Raw genomic sequence first — 16,919 nt, 5'->3', positions numbered from 1 at the left:
CAAGAAGACTAACACAGTTGTATAGTATCTCTTACCTAAAAAGCAGGAGTCAACCACCTATAGCAAAGTAATTAAGGTTTACTGCGGCAAAGGTATACTCACTTGTTTACATGTTGTCTGTGGCTGCCTTTGAGCTGTAACAGCAGAGTTTAGTAGGCACAAGTATTTACTATTTGTCCATTTAATATAAAGTTTTCTTGCTCTGCCATAAAGGACAAGTGGAAAACTTACCACTCATTATGTTATGTCCCTTTTAGTACTGGTAGACTCTGACAACTCAGAACTGAGGGACCTTTAAGCTTTACCTAAAAGTTTTTTTGCCCATGATGGCTCTATTTCTTTTAATGGTTTTGTGCTTCTAACTACTCCTGTTCTGTGCTCCATTATGTTGCTCTATTCTTTGATACTAGAAATGCAATTAACTGTGAAGCCACAACCCTTGTTGACAGACATCAGACTTTTGTTAATCACATGATTGGTAAAATTCAATCAGACTTAGATAATGTCTACCTCAGGTAATAATCAATTAAGATTCTTTAGTTGAAATATTATGTGAATAAGACTTGCACTGAATAATTTCACTGTAGATAGACTGGTATGAGCATAATGATAAAGGTACTATATATATTTATATATATTTTATATATATTTTAATATATATATTATATCTAAATATATATAATATATATATATATATTTATCACCTACACACACATGTACATAAATACAATACAGTCATCTTTTCTACATGGATTTTGTTGAAGACAGTGTTATTTACATCACAATATTACATCACTGAATGTCTCCTTAAAGGGGTTTTTATGAAGACACTTGAGAAAAAATGTATTAGAATTTTGCATTTCGAATGCATTTATTGTGTGCACAGTGTATATATTGTGATTGTTCTAGGTATCTATCACCTCAGCTCTAAATTCATCATTGCCTGTTTTGCAAAAGTGTATCTAGGCCTTTTAAATGTTTCCTTTGCTTGTCATTGTTACACTTTTTCAGTAGAAGGCATTGGAGGGGCATTGTGGGAAGAAGGGTTTTGCTTTCTAGTTCCTGATTTGGGTTTTTGGTTCCTGGTAGGGCTGTCTTGACTATGTACTTCTCATCCATGTGAGCAGTTTTGTTTGCTGCAGGGGACCCCATCACTTAGATAGGAAAAGAAGTGGATTTCTCCAAAGATGCTGAGAGGAAAATAATCACCAAGGAATAAAGCAAACCCTATTTTGTGGTATTGTTTCTCCTTGTAAGATATACTCTGGTTACAACAAATGAGCCAGCTGTCAAAGCAACACTCACTCCTTTACCTTTCTTGCTGTTGGCTCTTTGGGAAAGGACATGCCAAGCAACCTTTTAAGATCACCAAATTCAGCAGCAGCATAGCTGTAAGTTCTGAATCCTGTGCTTGAGAGAAGACATCAGGAAATTGGAGCAGCCCTGAATACTTCTACCTCTAAGCCATAAATTTAAAACCAAGCACCAACTCATAATAAAGAACAAGGATATACATCTCATCATGTTTAAATAGTAAAAATGGGAAATACTGTAAATGTTCAACACAATTAGTCAAATAAATCACGGTCTCTCCCCACCAGACACTGGCATACCATCACTAAGAATGAAATCATGGAGGAATATTGAAAGACACGAAGAAATGATCTTTACCTATTATCAGATTAAAACAAAAGCTTTTATGAAGCAATAAATACAAATTTTATTTTTCAAACGTATTTATATCCACAGATATACACATGTGTACTCACACCATGCATACACACATAAATAGGAAATATGTGGAGGATTGTTTTCTCTGGATTAGGAGCGATTTATAATCATTTGTGCTTTTCTGGAGAAGTTTTCAAACTCTATATAGTAAACTTGAATTATTTCCATAATTAGAAAAATTCTCATCATTTTAAAGGCACAGAAATAATTGAATTCTGACAAAATTTCCAAATTCAGGAAAAAATCACAATCCCTGGTATAGCTATGGAATAAAAATGTTCCCTTGCTTTGCTTTCTTGGTATTCATTTCTTAAAATATACACCTTGATCAAGACTGGTTGCTGATCTCATCAACATAGGGAACAAAAAGTGATCCACCAAAATCCAAGGGCTTAATCAATTAGTTTGAGTTAATCAGTAATTCAAATATGTAAGTCCCTGAAAGTACAGACATCATGGAGATGGTTTCATCCAACAAATGGATGGATATAGATTACATAGCTGATGCCAATGATGATGGTAGGTAGTTAGTTAGACAGAGAAAGACATGCAATAATATAGTTGACATGGGCTATAAGAACAAAAAATTAACGTTTTCTAAAAGAGCTTCATCTCCATGGAGGCAGTGCTGCATTTACCTAATGTGGTATTTTCATCTATGAAAGAAAGATAAGATAGCCATGGAAATGGGTAAATGAATGCTAATATACATAGATAGAATATAAAACCACTTAGATTGCTCTTGATGTAAATTGGTTTGGGGGTATTAAAAAGATATGCAGGATTCTCTGTGTCTAGTGCTATTTGTTGTTTGATTATCTATTTACCTGGAAACTAATATTATGCAATACTGGAAGGAAGCTAAGTATTTCAATTATTACTAAATTTTAATTTAATAACAATTAATTGTGAAATATTATTATTACTACCATTTTTCAAGTGTTCACAATATGTCAGGTATTTTAATAAGCATTTAATCAATACCATCTAACTTAGTGTACTCAACTTTACTGTGAGGTAGGCATTATTACTTTCAGAAGAGGAAACAGGATCAGAGAGATTCAGTGACTTGCTGAACGTCACACAGTAAGTATCTGAAGCAATATTCAAACAAAGATATTCCTGATTCACAAATCTGTTCTCCTTTCACTGTCTTAAACTTCTGATTTTCACATGACTCAGTGGTTTGGGTGGTCTTGAAGATACTAAACCTAGGTATGTGAGTTCCTTAAGTTCAAGGATATGAGGATGATTGGCAGAAATTAGAGTTATCAAGGATTTTATCTGCATTGGTCGAACTAATAAAAGCATGACACAAAGGAAAAGATAGTATAGAAAATATAATCAGACCCTCCTCTTGTTTTCTAGGTCCACGGGAGCTGGGATGGATGGTGGTTTTTATCATCATTTTAGAGTACAGCAGTGATAGCATAGGATTATATAGTAATCAGTTGCTTTATAAAATCAGAAGTTTCTTGAAGAGATAGCTTCAGATAATCCGTTTCTGCTTAAAGCAGAGTAAACACCACAGCTGAATGAAAAGCACAAATGCAGTTAGAAACTAGCAATTTCAGTTGTGAATTTGCCATTTAGTATGTAAAACAGGGAAATAAACAGCTAAAAAAACTAGAATTATAGGACTAGTTTTATAAGTTGCTTAAACCCCGTTAGACTTAATATTCCTTCCCTGTCAAGAAGCAGTAATCTATTTTATCTACATTTCAGAGGTTTTAAGAGAGACATAGTAAGTTTTGAAACATTGTAGACTGTATTAAACAATTTTTGTTAGAAATAATTTCTTCAGTTAAGGCCAATTTTTAAAATAACTTTTGAGTTTTTCTTTCATTATTACAAAAATAATATATATTCATGGTCCAAACTATGAAAGTTAACAGAAAAAAAAATTCTAAATCTATTATTTAGTGGCATTCTAGAGCTGCGCTGTAGTGGTTCATTCTGAAAGTCAATTGTGCGCATGTCTTTAGAATGATATGTTCAGTGATGTTATGTTGGTAGCTTTAAATAAACCATGATGATATCATTTACACAATGGAAATTGGTAGATATTACCAAGCAGGGCTTTCTTTTTTGGAAACGGTCATTATACATTTGTCAGTACACCGCTGCCCATAATTCTAGAGCTTTGCCAATTTGGTAATTTAAATCAGATTGCTATCCTTTAAGTAAGTCAAAAGTTGAAGGAGATTTAAAATAAGCAGATAATCTGCATTCAGCCTTTAATGTGTCATTCTCCAAATGAGAAGATAGAGTCTGAATAAATGAGAAAACATGCTTTATAAGCCTTTACTGCAAAGACCTGCATTGTTTTATGTCTTTTGCATTATTTGGGCATGTAATAGTTTATACAACCCTTGTGGTTTTCTCTCTTTCTCTCTCTTTTTAAAAATTTAACCACCAAATGCCAACAGTCATAGATCTTTAGAGGCTTTGCCTGTGCTTATGTTGTTTCATTAATGTCTCCTTCTTAATGAGAGCATTTCTAATCTTTACATAGATGGCCAAGAAGTAGACTTATTGGCCTTCCCCTTAGACATTTGAGTTCCTCTTCAACTTCCTAATTATGTATAGTTCCAAGACACTACTTTGGTAGTAAAATAGGACCAGGAATACCCACCCAGCTTGCCTTTTAGCCTCTTATTTTATGGAACTGTTTTCTGCTTTCACGACGCTTGAACATCAGAAGCTAATTTTTTATGGATTTCACAAGTTCAATGAGGACTTTTGAAACATAAGACTTATTTTCTCCATACTTACCCATGTTGAGTCAATATACACAAACATTTTAAATGACATTTTGTCCACCAGAGGGCACTCATATTGTTCCAAGTATAGAACTAAGGATTATGGCAATTTGAGGAGTTGGAGAAATGAAAGAACCCCCAGGACTCATCAAGTCTTCACTAAATGCCAAACAGAGCAATACAAATCAATTTTTTATTTCACTTTATTTCCACTCCTCCCACATTCCTACACCCCCACCCCCAACCCCTGCTATATACACCAAAATAATCTGGACAAGTATATTTCTCAAGTCACAGAAGAAGTGGGGGGAAAAGGAAGAGAACAGGGTGAATTTCTGCATTCCACATTTTCAAGTACCAGCTTTGCAAAAGGGCATATTTTTCTTTAAAAAGTGGGTGGATGGAGAGTGTGGAATAACAAGAAATTGATTTTCATAAAGTTACATCCTTTGTGCTTTAAAATGATACATCTCAAGTTGTTTTCCAGTATGAAGCTGGTGAACTGCATGTTTCAGATGACACAGCTTCTGCCCTTCTCTTGGAACCTGACACTTCTTAAGCACTAGAAAATGCAGAGGCTGCCACAAGGCTGAGGTCTAGTGTGTTGACAGCCTCAGCCACAAGTTATTCTGACTTCTCACAAAAGCAAAATAAACTTGTGATTTCTGAGACATGTTGTATACCTCATTAGTGGTTTCAACTAAGTGCTGTTTATTGATCTTAAAGTCTTTCTCTTCTCAGTGTAAGCAGATTTCCACCTATGTCTTCATCCTTGCTGAACATTTTAGGATTATGAACCGGCTCCATTCATGGACCCTAGTAATTGCTAAATTTAAGCCATTACACCTGAGGTAAGGATTCTACCTCATTCCAGTTATATTACTATTCCATGTCAAACATTTGCCTCATGCCATTTTGTTTCCTACAGGGCATTTTTGTTCATACATTTCAAAATTAGATAGATTAAAAGATGCATTACAATATTTCTGCTTCAGAATGGCTCACCAATTAAAAGTCTCAGCATTTTCTCTATTTTAAAGAGTGTTCAGTTAAGCCAACATAGAATGATCTGAAATCTAGCTTTCAATATTTAGTACCTATGTAACACAAACAAACATACCACAAGTACTATACTAATGGAAGGAAAAAAAATAAGGTTTTTGTCCATTTGGAAAATCGTGGCAAAGTAATTACCAAAGAATGACTAATAAATATTCATAAACCTGATCTTTACAACATGGCCCAAAGTGCCAGGTACTGTAAAGTTTTGAAAAAATTGGACTGTTGGCACTGCAAAGACCAAAAGCAAAATTGACCTCCCTTCCCCAATTCACATCTGGGTTCAGTTTGTTCTCAGTAAGAAGAGCTTAACCGATCATGCTGACTTAGTCTGGGTTCAGATGGGAAAGCAGCAATGTTATATGAAAGGAGTAGGAAGAGGTGAGTATTCCTTTAAGTCCTCCCCTGAGGGAGAAATGCTGTTTTATTATGTTTGGACAGTCCTTACATAATTGCTTAGTATTAAGGAATCGGCTGGTTTGTTGCTGAGTGGTGCCTATTGGGCTTAGATAGTCCCTTTTTGAAGTATGCAGTTTACTGGTCAGAAGCCTTTAAAAATAAAGTACATTATTACAAGGGCTTTGTACTGGGTAAGATTAAGCTGAAAAGAAATAACTTTCTTTCTAATACATGAGATAAAATGCAGAAAGAATTTCATAATTCAGGTTTAATATGGGAAATATAGTTGATATAAAAGTTATTATATAATATAGGCAGAGAATGGGAAACAGGTACAAAATTAAGAAAAATGTACAATAATCATGATTTACACTGAGTCATTTTTTTAATCAATTTTTCCCATGGGTGCCACAGTTCACAATTACTTTGAAAGTCAGAATTTTTGTGGGTATATTTATCTTCAAGTTTGAAAAGGTTTATTCCAGACAAGGAATTATGAAATAATGCCAGACCTGGAATTATTGTAAGACTAAGTGTCACTTCACTGATGAGATAAAAATGCTAAGAATGTCTCTATTAAATAACAGTAATGTTAGCAAGAAAATAGTAGCATATTTCATATCTGTTGCCTTGTTTTTAATCCTCTCAGTCCTAGTTAGCACCTACTTCTTTTGTCAGATCTTCGTTCAATTATCATTTCCTTGGGGAGGCCTTCAAACACCTCCTTGATTAAGTCAAATCCCTCTATGATATGCTTTCAAAGCACCATGCCTCTTTCCTCTAGGAGATAGCAAAGTTGCAATTTTGCATTTATTTTTATAGTTATTTTATAAATATCTATGCTCTCACTGTATTAATGCTCCACAAGGACACTGACTGTGGCTGGTTTTGATGCCCATTGAGTCACCAGCTCTAGTATAGTGCCTGGCATGCAGGTGGTACTAAATGCCTATTTATTTATTAAATTATAAATGAATGGTCAAGTGAGGCAATGATAAAATTAATGTCATATTACAAAGTAGCTAACAAACTCAGAAAAGCCAGTTAGCTAACCCAAGATAACAAAGTCATTTAGTAACAGGGCTAGGTGGGATTCAACTCTGTGCTACTTTCTTTACCCAATGTGACTTATAAGAAAAACTATGAATCAAAGCATAATGCTTCAAATAAACACAACAAAAGGTGAAGTAACTAACTAAATTTGTTTTCCAACAAAGGTAGTAAAATAAATTGAGTGTTCTTTGCTATTTGCACAAACCATCAGCAATATTCTGGGTGAAGAGCTATTTGCAAAGCTGAATTAAACATCATTCAACCAAGTGAAAATGTCTCCTCAGAAAATAGGTATGTATTTTTTTGAAAGAGCTGAGAAAAGGATAGTATTTTATTTTGTTAAAAAAATCTACATCTGCTTAAACATTTCCATTTAAAAATAAGTAGATCCGTTAAACAAAAACAAGGGTGTTGGTTTTCTTTGCTCATCTTTAAACAATAATGTACACATTCACACATTTTTCATCACTGATAATTAGAGTTTATTACAGAGGAGAAAATCATGAGTGAGAAAGGAGAATTAAATTGCATAAAGTCTGTGTCAGGGCTTGCATTAGTCTGCTTGGACTGTTGTCACCAATACCACAGACCGAGTGGCTTAAATAACATTTATTTTATCACCGTTCTGGATGTTAGACCCCAAGATTAAGATATCAGCAGGCTTTGTTTCTTCTGAACCTCTCCCCTTGGCTGCAAAAGGTTGTTGTCTCCACATATCTTCATGTAATTCTTCTTTTTTCTAGACCTGGGTCAAAGACAAAGAGAGAATCTTGAGAAGAGCAAAAGAAAAGCGACTCATGTAACAGGGACTCTCGATAATGCTAACAGCTGATTCCTCATCAGAAGCTATGAAGGCCAAAGGCAGTGGGATGACATATTCAAACTGCTAAAAGAAAAATTAAAATAATCATAAAGAAATGCTATGAGCAATTGTATGTCAACAAATTAGGTTACCTGGATGAAATGAACAAATTTCTAGAAAGACACAAGCTACCCAAATTCTCTCTGTAACCTTTAAGCCCTGTATGTTCTTGTCCTTACCTAATGTCCTTATCTCTCATTAGGCTCCCTTCAGTTTACTGTATCTCAAATATATTCGCTCTCATTCAGTTCCTAACTTCAGGAACTACACAATGTTTTACTTCTTTACCTTAGTGATTATTCCATTTTTGAGGACTCAGCTTAAATGCAATTTCCACAAAGACACTTTCTTAAACCCTTCACACTAAGTTAACTACTCATTAAGGCAATACTAATGCTCTAACGAAGAAAATATCTTTGACAAAACCTTTCCCTCAAATACTTGTTGGGCTCCTTCGTAGGCTTTTAATCTAGTTACTAATCAGTTCCATGTTCTAGTGACTATGCCCAAGGTTATTTCCTAGATAAAATTCTCAAGCCCAATTTAGGTATTTGCTTTCCATCTTCCAAGGTAATCTCTTTCACATTAATAGATGATATCTTGAGAGCAGTGAAATCATAGACTTGGGTAGGAAGGCCACATACCTTTAATCTGTACTTCCAGAGCTCTGTCTAAATGAGTCACTGTTACTCAAAACCTCTTTAGATTTCATCTATTATGGTTCACGGTTGAAGAGGGACTGTTTAAAGAATCAAACATTTTCAGTATTCTCTTATTGTCTGGCAACTATCCAATTATTTCTGGATTTAGCTTTATTTTCCCAGTAACATCTTGGTAAAAGGTGGAAATGAAAACCAATTTATGATTATTCTGAGTTTTTCCAATTGTATCCCCCAGAATATAATTTATCAACCCCAACACCATTGACATGTTAGACCAGATAATTAAGCATTTTAGGGATCTATCCTGTGCCTTGTGGGATATTTGTCAGCATCCTTGGCCTCTACCCACTCTGTGCTTATAGCACCACCCCACCTTAGTCATGACAAACAAAAATATCTCCAGACATTGTCATACGTGTCCTGGTATACAAAATCACCCATCAATTAATAACTGAAACCACAGGTTGAATAGGTCCATTTTCTGCCTTCAAGTTATCATAGCCAATAACTTTACCAAATATTTGGTCAAATTCATAGAATGGGCCTTCATTTATCCAACCTTTAAGAGTTTTATGGCTGCCTAACTTATTAGCGATAGGTCAATGTCACCTATTTGAAATGTTTGTTATATGTAGATAGTACCTCATTTCAAGTTTATGTTGCATTGTAACTTCAGAATTAGTTTCTATATTAATTATTGCAATTCTAGCTTCAAAATGAGCAAATATCAGCATCACTGTGGCTAAAGCCAATATAAAGTTATTTTCCACATGTAATAGTCCAATGCTGGTGTTTGGTAGGTGACTTCTGTGTGGTGTTTCAGAGAGCCAATCTGCTTCCAATATGTGGTTCTGCCATTTTTAACACATAGGTTCAACGGTCATCATGTTCATATGTTTCAAGTCAAAGCAAAAAGAACACAGAATATTGTATAAGGGAGAATTTTATAGGCTAGACTGTGTAATGGCATATATTATTTTTGCTCACACCTTATTGATTATAATTCAATTATATTGTCGTATCCAACTAAAAATGTGTCTGTGTTTGGGATGGAAAATACAGATTACTTACGTGTCCAAGAGCACAAGGGAATAGGTTTGATGATAGCTCTCAATGCCTGCTATTTTAACTAGTTATATCCTCTCATTGTACCATACCCGTTTTTAATGTCACTTATTAGAATTATAATAAAGTAATTATTTAAACAACTATTGGTTTATTGTCCATCTTGCCTCTAAATCAGTATATGCCATAAAGGCAAGAACCGCATCCATTGTATTTAATGTTGTATCCTTAGCAAAGTTGCTAGTTTTCTGAACCTTGCAAAGTTCTTGGCATTTAGTACTTTTTCAATAAAAATGTGTTAAATAAATGAATTAAATAATGTAAAAGTGGATGAATAAACAAATGATGATTTGGTCCTTGACATAGACCTAGCCTAGCAAGTTATCCTTTGCCAGAGACATATCTAGCTTTCCTCCTGACCTCATGGTTTCATGTTTACTCTGCTTAATTCAAGTAGTGGCAACTGGTTCTGTCCTTGTAACCCATGGTGAAGAAGTGAGATGGTCATGTAGTCTCCGGAGCCCAGCTTTTCCTAATTGTGTTGGTTCCTGAGGCTCCTTCTGCCTTCTTTTGATGGTGAATTTTATGTGTCAACTTGATTGGGCCATAGTGTCCAGATATGTAGCACCCAGATACATTATTCTGGGATTTTTCTGTGAGGGTGTTTTTGGATGAGACTAATATTTAAATTGGTGGACTTCGAATAAAGTAAGTTACCCTCTATGATGCTGGTGTGCTTCCTCTAATCAGCTGAAGGCCTGGATAGAACAAAAGACTAACCTCCCCCAAGCAAGAGGAAATGCTGCAGGAGACAACCTTTGGACTTGAACTGTAGAGTCAGCTCTTCTTCGGGTCTCCAGCCTGCTGGGCCATTTTGCAGATTTTGCACTTGCCAGTCTCCATAATTATGTCAACCAATTCCTTCAAATAAATCTTTCTATATACTGTATACATACATCCTATTGGTTCAGTTTTTCTGGAGTATCCTGACTAATACACTGCTCATATACATTATCAATTTTAGACTTCACTCTAAATAGAAGTATTGACCTTATAGTTGGCATGAATACCTATTTTCAAACAGTCTTCACAGACCTGCATTCATGACCAAGATCAAAAGAAGTCTTTAAATCTGTGGGAATTAAATTACATTTACATATTCCCATACTTATTTATTTCACTTGGTTTTAAGCCTTACAAAGGCAAATACTGTATTATATATTTTTCTGCATCCCTAGCATCTAGCCCATAGTAGATTTTAAAAATGTGTATTGAATGAAATAAATGAATAAATTTTAATACTTATACGCAAAAATACAGGACTTCATCCCAAACCATTCCTCTCATCTAGCACAAAGCAAGGGAAGTCCTGGTACAGTCCTCAAATCATCACTTTTATCCACTTTCCCATGTTATTAATGACATTCTATATATTGTGGCTGCAGAGAAGTCTTTCACTGTGTCCTCCCAGGGACAAGCTCGGCCAGTCACAAACATAGGGTGTGGGTTTATTTTCCTATAGCAATGCTGTGAAGAGCCAAATAGTAAAGCACAGTTTGCCCACATAGGATGACCTGAGTTTAAGTTCTAGCTCTACCACTTATTAATCATGCAAGCCTCCTCAGCTGTAATGTGGGGAAAATAATAATACCTACATCATGATGTTGTAGTGTAGATGAAATAAAATTATGAATTTAAAACATCTACTAAAATGCCTGGTCATAGCAAGAATACAACACATATTAACTATGAATAGTGATTATTGTGTCCTAAAGAAGTTCCAAGGTCAAAGTTAAAACAACACTCTAAACTGACTTTAATCAAAGGTAAGTTAAGAATAAATACTGCACTGTAATGGCATGTCAGAAGAAGAGGTGAAGGAGGCTGAGAAATGAAAAATTAGAAACTGAGTAAAATAGGCAAATAGAGGATGGTCTAAAAGAGATCCAGAAATAGAGCATTATTGTCCTGATATTTCTGTCTAGGGAGCACTTATTTGAGCAAACCAGTCTATCTAAAAAGACCACAGTTAGATAGATTATCACAGTGCTCTAATCACTTCTAACAGGTCACTGGGAGGGCTGGGCCCAGGGCCTAATATCCCCCAGATTCTCCTGTTCATATTAAGGCACAGAGCTTTCCTATTGTGTGTAGTCTGACCAAATTTTTAATGATACAGCATTCATTTCACTGCCTCATTACTACACACCTGTATTAATCAGGGTCCCAACAGAAAACAGATGGCACACTCAAATTGGAAAAGTTAAGGCAAGTTTAGTAAAAGGATTCTTGCTAGAGTTGTGGACAGTATATAAGGAAACTACAAGGAACAGTGCATTACCCCCAAGGTGAGTAACAGATGATCACCTCCAGGTCTGAAGAGGCAAGAAAGGGAGTCAGTGGAGAACCTGGAGAGACAGCAAGAGTGAGGCAAATAAGGATACCAAAGAGCTATGGCCTATACTTGAGAGAAACTCCCAGAGTAGGACATGGAAGGAACCAGGATAGTAATACCCTGACCCTACTCTGCTTTCTCCTATCAGTCTTCTAGCAATGCCTTAAGCAAACCCAACCAGAAGCAGAGCATGAGGGAGCCCAAGGTCAGCTCTGGAGTTTACAGCAGGGAGGGGAAAAATAGAAAGTGAATCTGGTGAGGCCACAAAAATCAAATATCCAGCACATGGCCCTACCTTCCTAAATGTCTGGCACTGCCCCAGAAGGAATCACTTCATATGATTTCTTCAAGATAAAGCCAACAGTCTGTCTTCTCTAATAGCATCATCTACCTCTCAAACTTACACACCCAACTCTTCCATCAGGGAGAAATCCTTTTGCAGCTGGTATAGTGCTCTTTTGGCTTTTCTTTTCCCAATTACCTTTTTTATTCATAGAAATAGTGCACTAGAGGGCCCATCCCTTCAGGCCTTTGAACAGGCCTTAACATGTCAGAACTGGCTGGACTTGTCCATGCCTGGAGCTCCATGACACAATAAAACCCAGTAAGATATACTTGGCACTAAATAGGGGCTGATTAGAATGGAGTCTTCCATTGATTGACACAGGACCTCAGGTTGTAATTCTGAATGTCATTATACAAAACTGTATAAAATACAATACTGGATTTTTTAAAGGAGTTGATTATTTGCATCCTGGAACATGCATCACTGCATATTCCATGTTAACAGTTCATGAAGTTAAAAAAAAAACAACAACAACAAAAAACGAAGTTTGATAGTTTTGTAAACCAGCCTTGAAATTCTTAGTTCTTAAAACTGGCCAAGACCCAAAATGGAAATAGAGAACAAAGAAAATAAACTGTTTTCATAAGGCAGAATCCAGCGGCATCAGAAATCTTGAAAGAGGTTGGAAAACATTTTCAGACTGGTTTTACAACTCCTGTTAGCCTAGTTAATTGATATCACCACCCAAATTTACTTTAACTGGGCTTTGAAAACTTTTGAAATTCATCTTCCTAAACGAATACAGCTCTAAACTCTGTGAAGAATGGTGTATTTTCCTGCCCACTATTAAACTAACCTGAAATTTTATAGCATGCTAGAAATTCTAGTCAAATCTGAAGAATCACCTTGAAGCCATTAATTACCAGATAATCCTGAAACCAAAGAAAAGACTCATATTTATAGATGAATAAAAGAACTCCCAGGGTGGCCTAACCATAAGTTATTTTCTTGGGACCTTCTTGAAGGTAATATCTCTTGGGTGGCAAGGCTGGCACCAGACAAAGTTATGAAGCTGTTTTCATTGCATGGGCTCCAGATGCCTTTGTTGTTTCTATCAGGCTCCCAGGGCAGCCTCACCCAGGTCTTCTTGATTACTCAGTTCCCTTCTAGTTCAAACATTCCTAGCCCTCTGACTCTTTCTTTTTTTTTTAAGATGAAGTCTCACTCTGTTGCCGAGGCTGGAGTGCAGTGGCCTGATCATGGCTCACTGCAGCCTCGACCTCCCCAGGCTCAGGTGATCCTCCCACCTCAGCCTCCTGAGTAGCTGGGAATACAGGTATGCACTACTCCAGGCTCACTTTTCTTATTTGTGGAGATGACGTCTCACCATGTTGCCCAGGCTGGTCATTAATTCCTGGGCTCAAGCAATCCACCCACCTCAGCTTCCCAAAGTGCTAGGATTACAGGCATGACCTACAGCATCGGGCCAGGAAGATTTCTTTATGTGACTGAGTAAAAAAGTTTAAATACTTCCTATCTTCCTTCCCCAATGACATGCTAAAAACTGGTGCTTTAACTACAGTGTGTAGCTTTAAGGAGAATCAGCCGTGTTGGAAAACACCTGGACAAACAATCAGGGGGCTTGGGTTCTTGCTCCTCCCCTACCACTAAAAGCTAATGTCACCTTGACAGTATCACTTTACTTCTTTGGCCTTAGATTCCTCTTCTATAAGAAGGTAGTTGAATTATGTTAGTGATGTCCATGCTGTTTTTTTAGCCTTTCTGCAAAATAGAATATTACATGGGAGCTCAATATGTGAAGCAGAAAAAAAGTAGAGCTGCTCTAGTTTGAAGATGATTTCTACCAACCCTGTGCACTTGACCATCACACTTCCCAGTATGTCCTAAGTTTACTCTCCTTTCACAGTAGGACCTTTGATTCATGCATGTGGCTCATGATCTCTGAGGTTCTTTTTTTTTTTTTTTTGAGACGGAGTCTTGCTCTGTTGCCCAGGCTGGAGTGCAGTGGCGCGATCTCAGCTCACTGCAAACTCCACCTCCCAGGTTCACGCCATTCTCCTGCCTCAGCCTCCCGAGTAGCTGGGACTACAGGCACCCGCCACCACGCCTGGCTAATTTTTTGTATTTTTAGTACAGACGGGGTTTCACCATGTTAGCCAGGATGGTCTCCATCTCCTGACCTGGTGATCTGCCCGCCTCGGCCTCCCAAAGTGCTGGAATTACAGGCGTGAGCCACGGCTCCCAGCCTTTTGAGATTCTTCTTTAAAAAGCAGAATTCTGGATCCCACTCCAAAATCTGCTAAATCAGCCTGTCTAGAGGTAGGGCTCGGGAATGTGCATTTAAACAAGCATCTCAGGTGAATTTCATCTACACAAAAGTTTCAGCACAGCAAAGCAATTTGAAAAAGGACTGGGTCAAATATTTCTGATGTCCATCTCTACTCTAAAATTCAACAGTGGTTTTCAGTATTTAAGACTTAGAAAAATCCTTTAAGATCTGATAAAAGCAATGACTCTCCTCCCTGAGAAATATGCAAACAAATATGCATACACATACATTCACAGATACATATATGAAATGTTCCTAGAACTTTAGCAAGCTTATGTACTCTTATATATCCCTCTGATATACATCAACGGACACCCTATAGACTCATAGTTAAAACCCTTCCAATATTCATGACTTAATAGTGATATTTCAGGGTGAGTGTAGTGGTTCACAGGAGCCCTTCTGGGGGGCTTCTGACATTGCACTAAGCCAAAGGTTGCCTCTAACTTAGGACTTCTAACTCAATTTTCAAATTGTTCAAAATAATTGGTATGTCCTTTTTGTTTGTTTTTCTTAATTACCAGGATAGTGTTACCCTGAATTTTCCTTAAATACTTACTTCACCACAGGTATGAGGATGACATGGTTAACCCCTAGGCAAACAGCTGACACTTTCTGAAGACCCTCGCTGTAAGGGCTGTTCAGTTCCCAAACTGTTTCAATTATCAAATTATGCTTATAGACATTCCTGCCCATGGAACAAGAGGGTCATGTCTTCCAACAGGAATGATGCAGCCACCTCACTGCTGGAAATCTAGACATTCTTTTCAGAGGATCCAGGAGTGGGCTTGGAGCTGGTTTTCAATCTGCCAAACAATAAAACTGTGTGGTGGCACCAGGCACTCCTACTAAGGGCTGCTCCATAAATATTCATGGACCATGATAACAACCAGGATATTCCTTCCCAAGTCTTTCTTTCTCACAGTGACCCAGATGTGTCATGTAGGGGGGGTCTCTAGCATCCAACAGAGATGAGGTCCTGTACTGCCTAGAAAATTTCTTTATGCTTTTATATTTAAAAACCTTTCTCCTGCAATCCGAGTGATTCTGGCTTTCATTTGCTATTGGCCTGCCAGCAGTAGCCCCTCTCCAAGTCAGCTCCCTACCTACTTCCTTCCAGTCGATAGGGAACCACTTAAGGACATGAACATTAACTAATTTGAAGTTTGCTTTTCATCCCAGCACTAATAGGAGAGGAGGAATGTGTTTCTGTTTGCAAGTTTTCCATGTGGGTTAAGTAAAGATTGTTTGCTCAAGTTTGAAGCTTGGAAGAAAAAGGAAAAACAAGGCCCATGCCTCATCTTGTCCTTTGAAGGTAGGCAGAAGAGCCATTGTTCCCCGTGTAGCTGAAATTTGTGGGCTGAGAAACCACTGGAGTCTCCTCTCTGAGGTTTCTGAAAAATTCCCCACACATATCATTGTCAGTAACCGTGGCGGGCTGTTTTGTTTCGCCTTTCATTCCTTATTTATTGCCAAAGTAAATGGCAATGACAGTTGAGAATGGAAAGAGTAGCAAGGAGTGAAATATAGAAATAAGGCATTGATATAAACAAGAGAAGTTGCTAAAAAGGGAAAGGAGTCCCTTCTCTGAGAGCTCAAAATGCGTTTCAGCATCCAGCAAGGCTGGACAGAAAGAAGTTATTTTTAAAGGTAAACAGGTAAGAAGTGAAGCAGTGAGTCATCCAGAGCTTCAAGGTGGATGCCCACCCCTCTCACAATGAAAGGATTGCCTCTTAGTTCTTTATAGGTAAAACAGGGCCCAGAACAATGGAAAGAAATATGTTTGAAAATAACAATTAGGACATATCATATTGAAGCCAAAGCTAGATGGATTAAAAAATAAATAAATAAAAAAGAACCTACCTTTCAAAATCTCAAGAAAAAAACAAAAAACAAAACAAAAAAACACCCTTGGAGTGATTCCCTCTCCTTAGCTGTTCAACGGCCAAGCTAAGGATGCCACAATTGATCCGGGTTTGTTGGAGATTCTGATTTCAAGCGTGGCTTCTTTGTTTCATGGAATATGCAGCATTTTTCATGCTTCTCCTTACATTGTAGTTTTCACAACAACTCAGCAGAACATTCTATTCTGAATGCCCTGAGTCTGTCCCATTTGCAAAGAAAGGGCAACAGAGAGATGAAGTGTTTCAATGTTCCCAACACTGAAAGGATACAATCTGAGGTCTTCAACACGGTCTAACTGGATCTCTGTCATCTGACCCTTGCTTATTGTTCCAGCTTCAAGTTCTAATATTTTGCCCCTTGAACTTTATGATCCAACAATTTCAGAAACAT

General features: G+C 37.0%; 1 protein-coding gene across 3 annotated transcripts in view; it reads right to left on the bottom strand.

Moving 5' to 3' along the window:
* Positions 1-7,500: 7,500 nt before the first annotated feature.
* Positions 7,501-16,919, bottom strand: part of METTL15 (methyltransferase like 15) — a 465,972-nt gene continuing 456,553 nt past the window's right edge. For all 3 annotated transcript variants that reach the window (XR_004053697.1, XM_030918505.1, XM_030918506.1), the window contains one exon: positions 7,501-7,749. Coding sequence is in view for 1 of the 3 variants with exons in the window: in XM_030918506.1 (XP_030774366.1) it covers positions 7,724-7,749 (26 nt within the window). In the remaining 2 variants the exon portion in view is untranslated. The remainder of the gene's footprint in view (positions 7,750-16,919) is intronic.

Source organism: Rhinopithecus roxellana, chromosome 15, assembly GCF_007565055.1.
Source record: "Rhinopithecus roxellana isolate Shanxi Qingling chromosome 15, ASM756505v1, whole genome shotgun sequence".
Classification (NCBI taxonomy): Eukaryota; Metazoa; Chordata; class Mammalia; order Primates; family Cercopithecidae; genus Rhinopithecus; species Rhinopithecus roxellana.
This window is presented reverse-complemented; position numbering and strand designations above follow the sequence as displayed.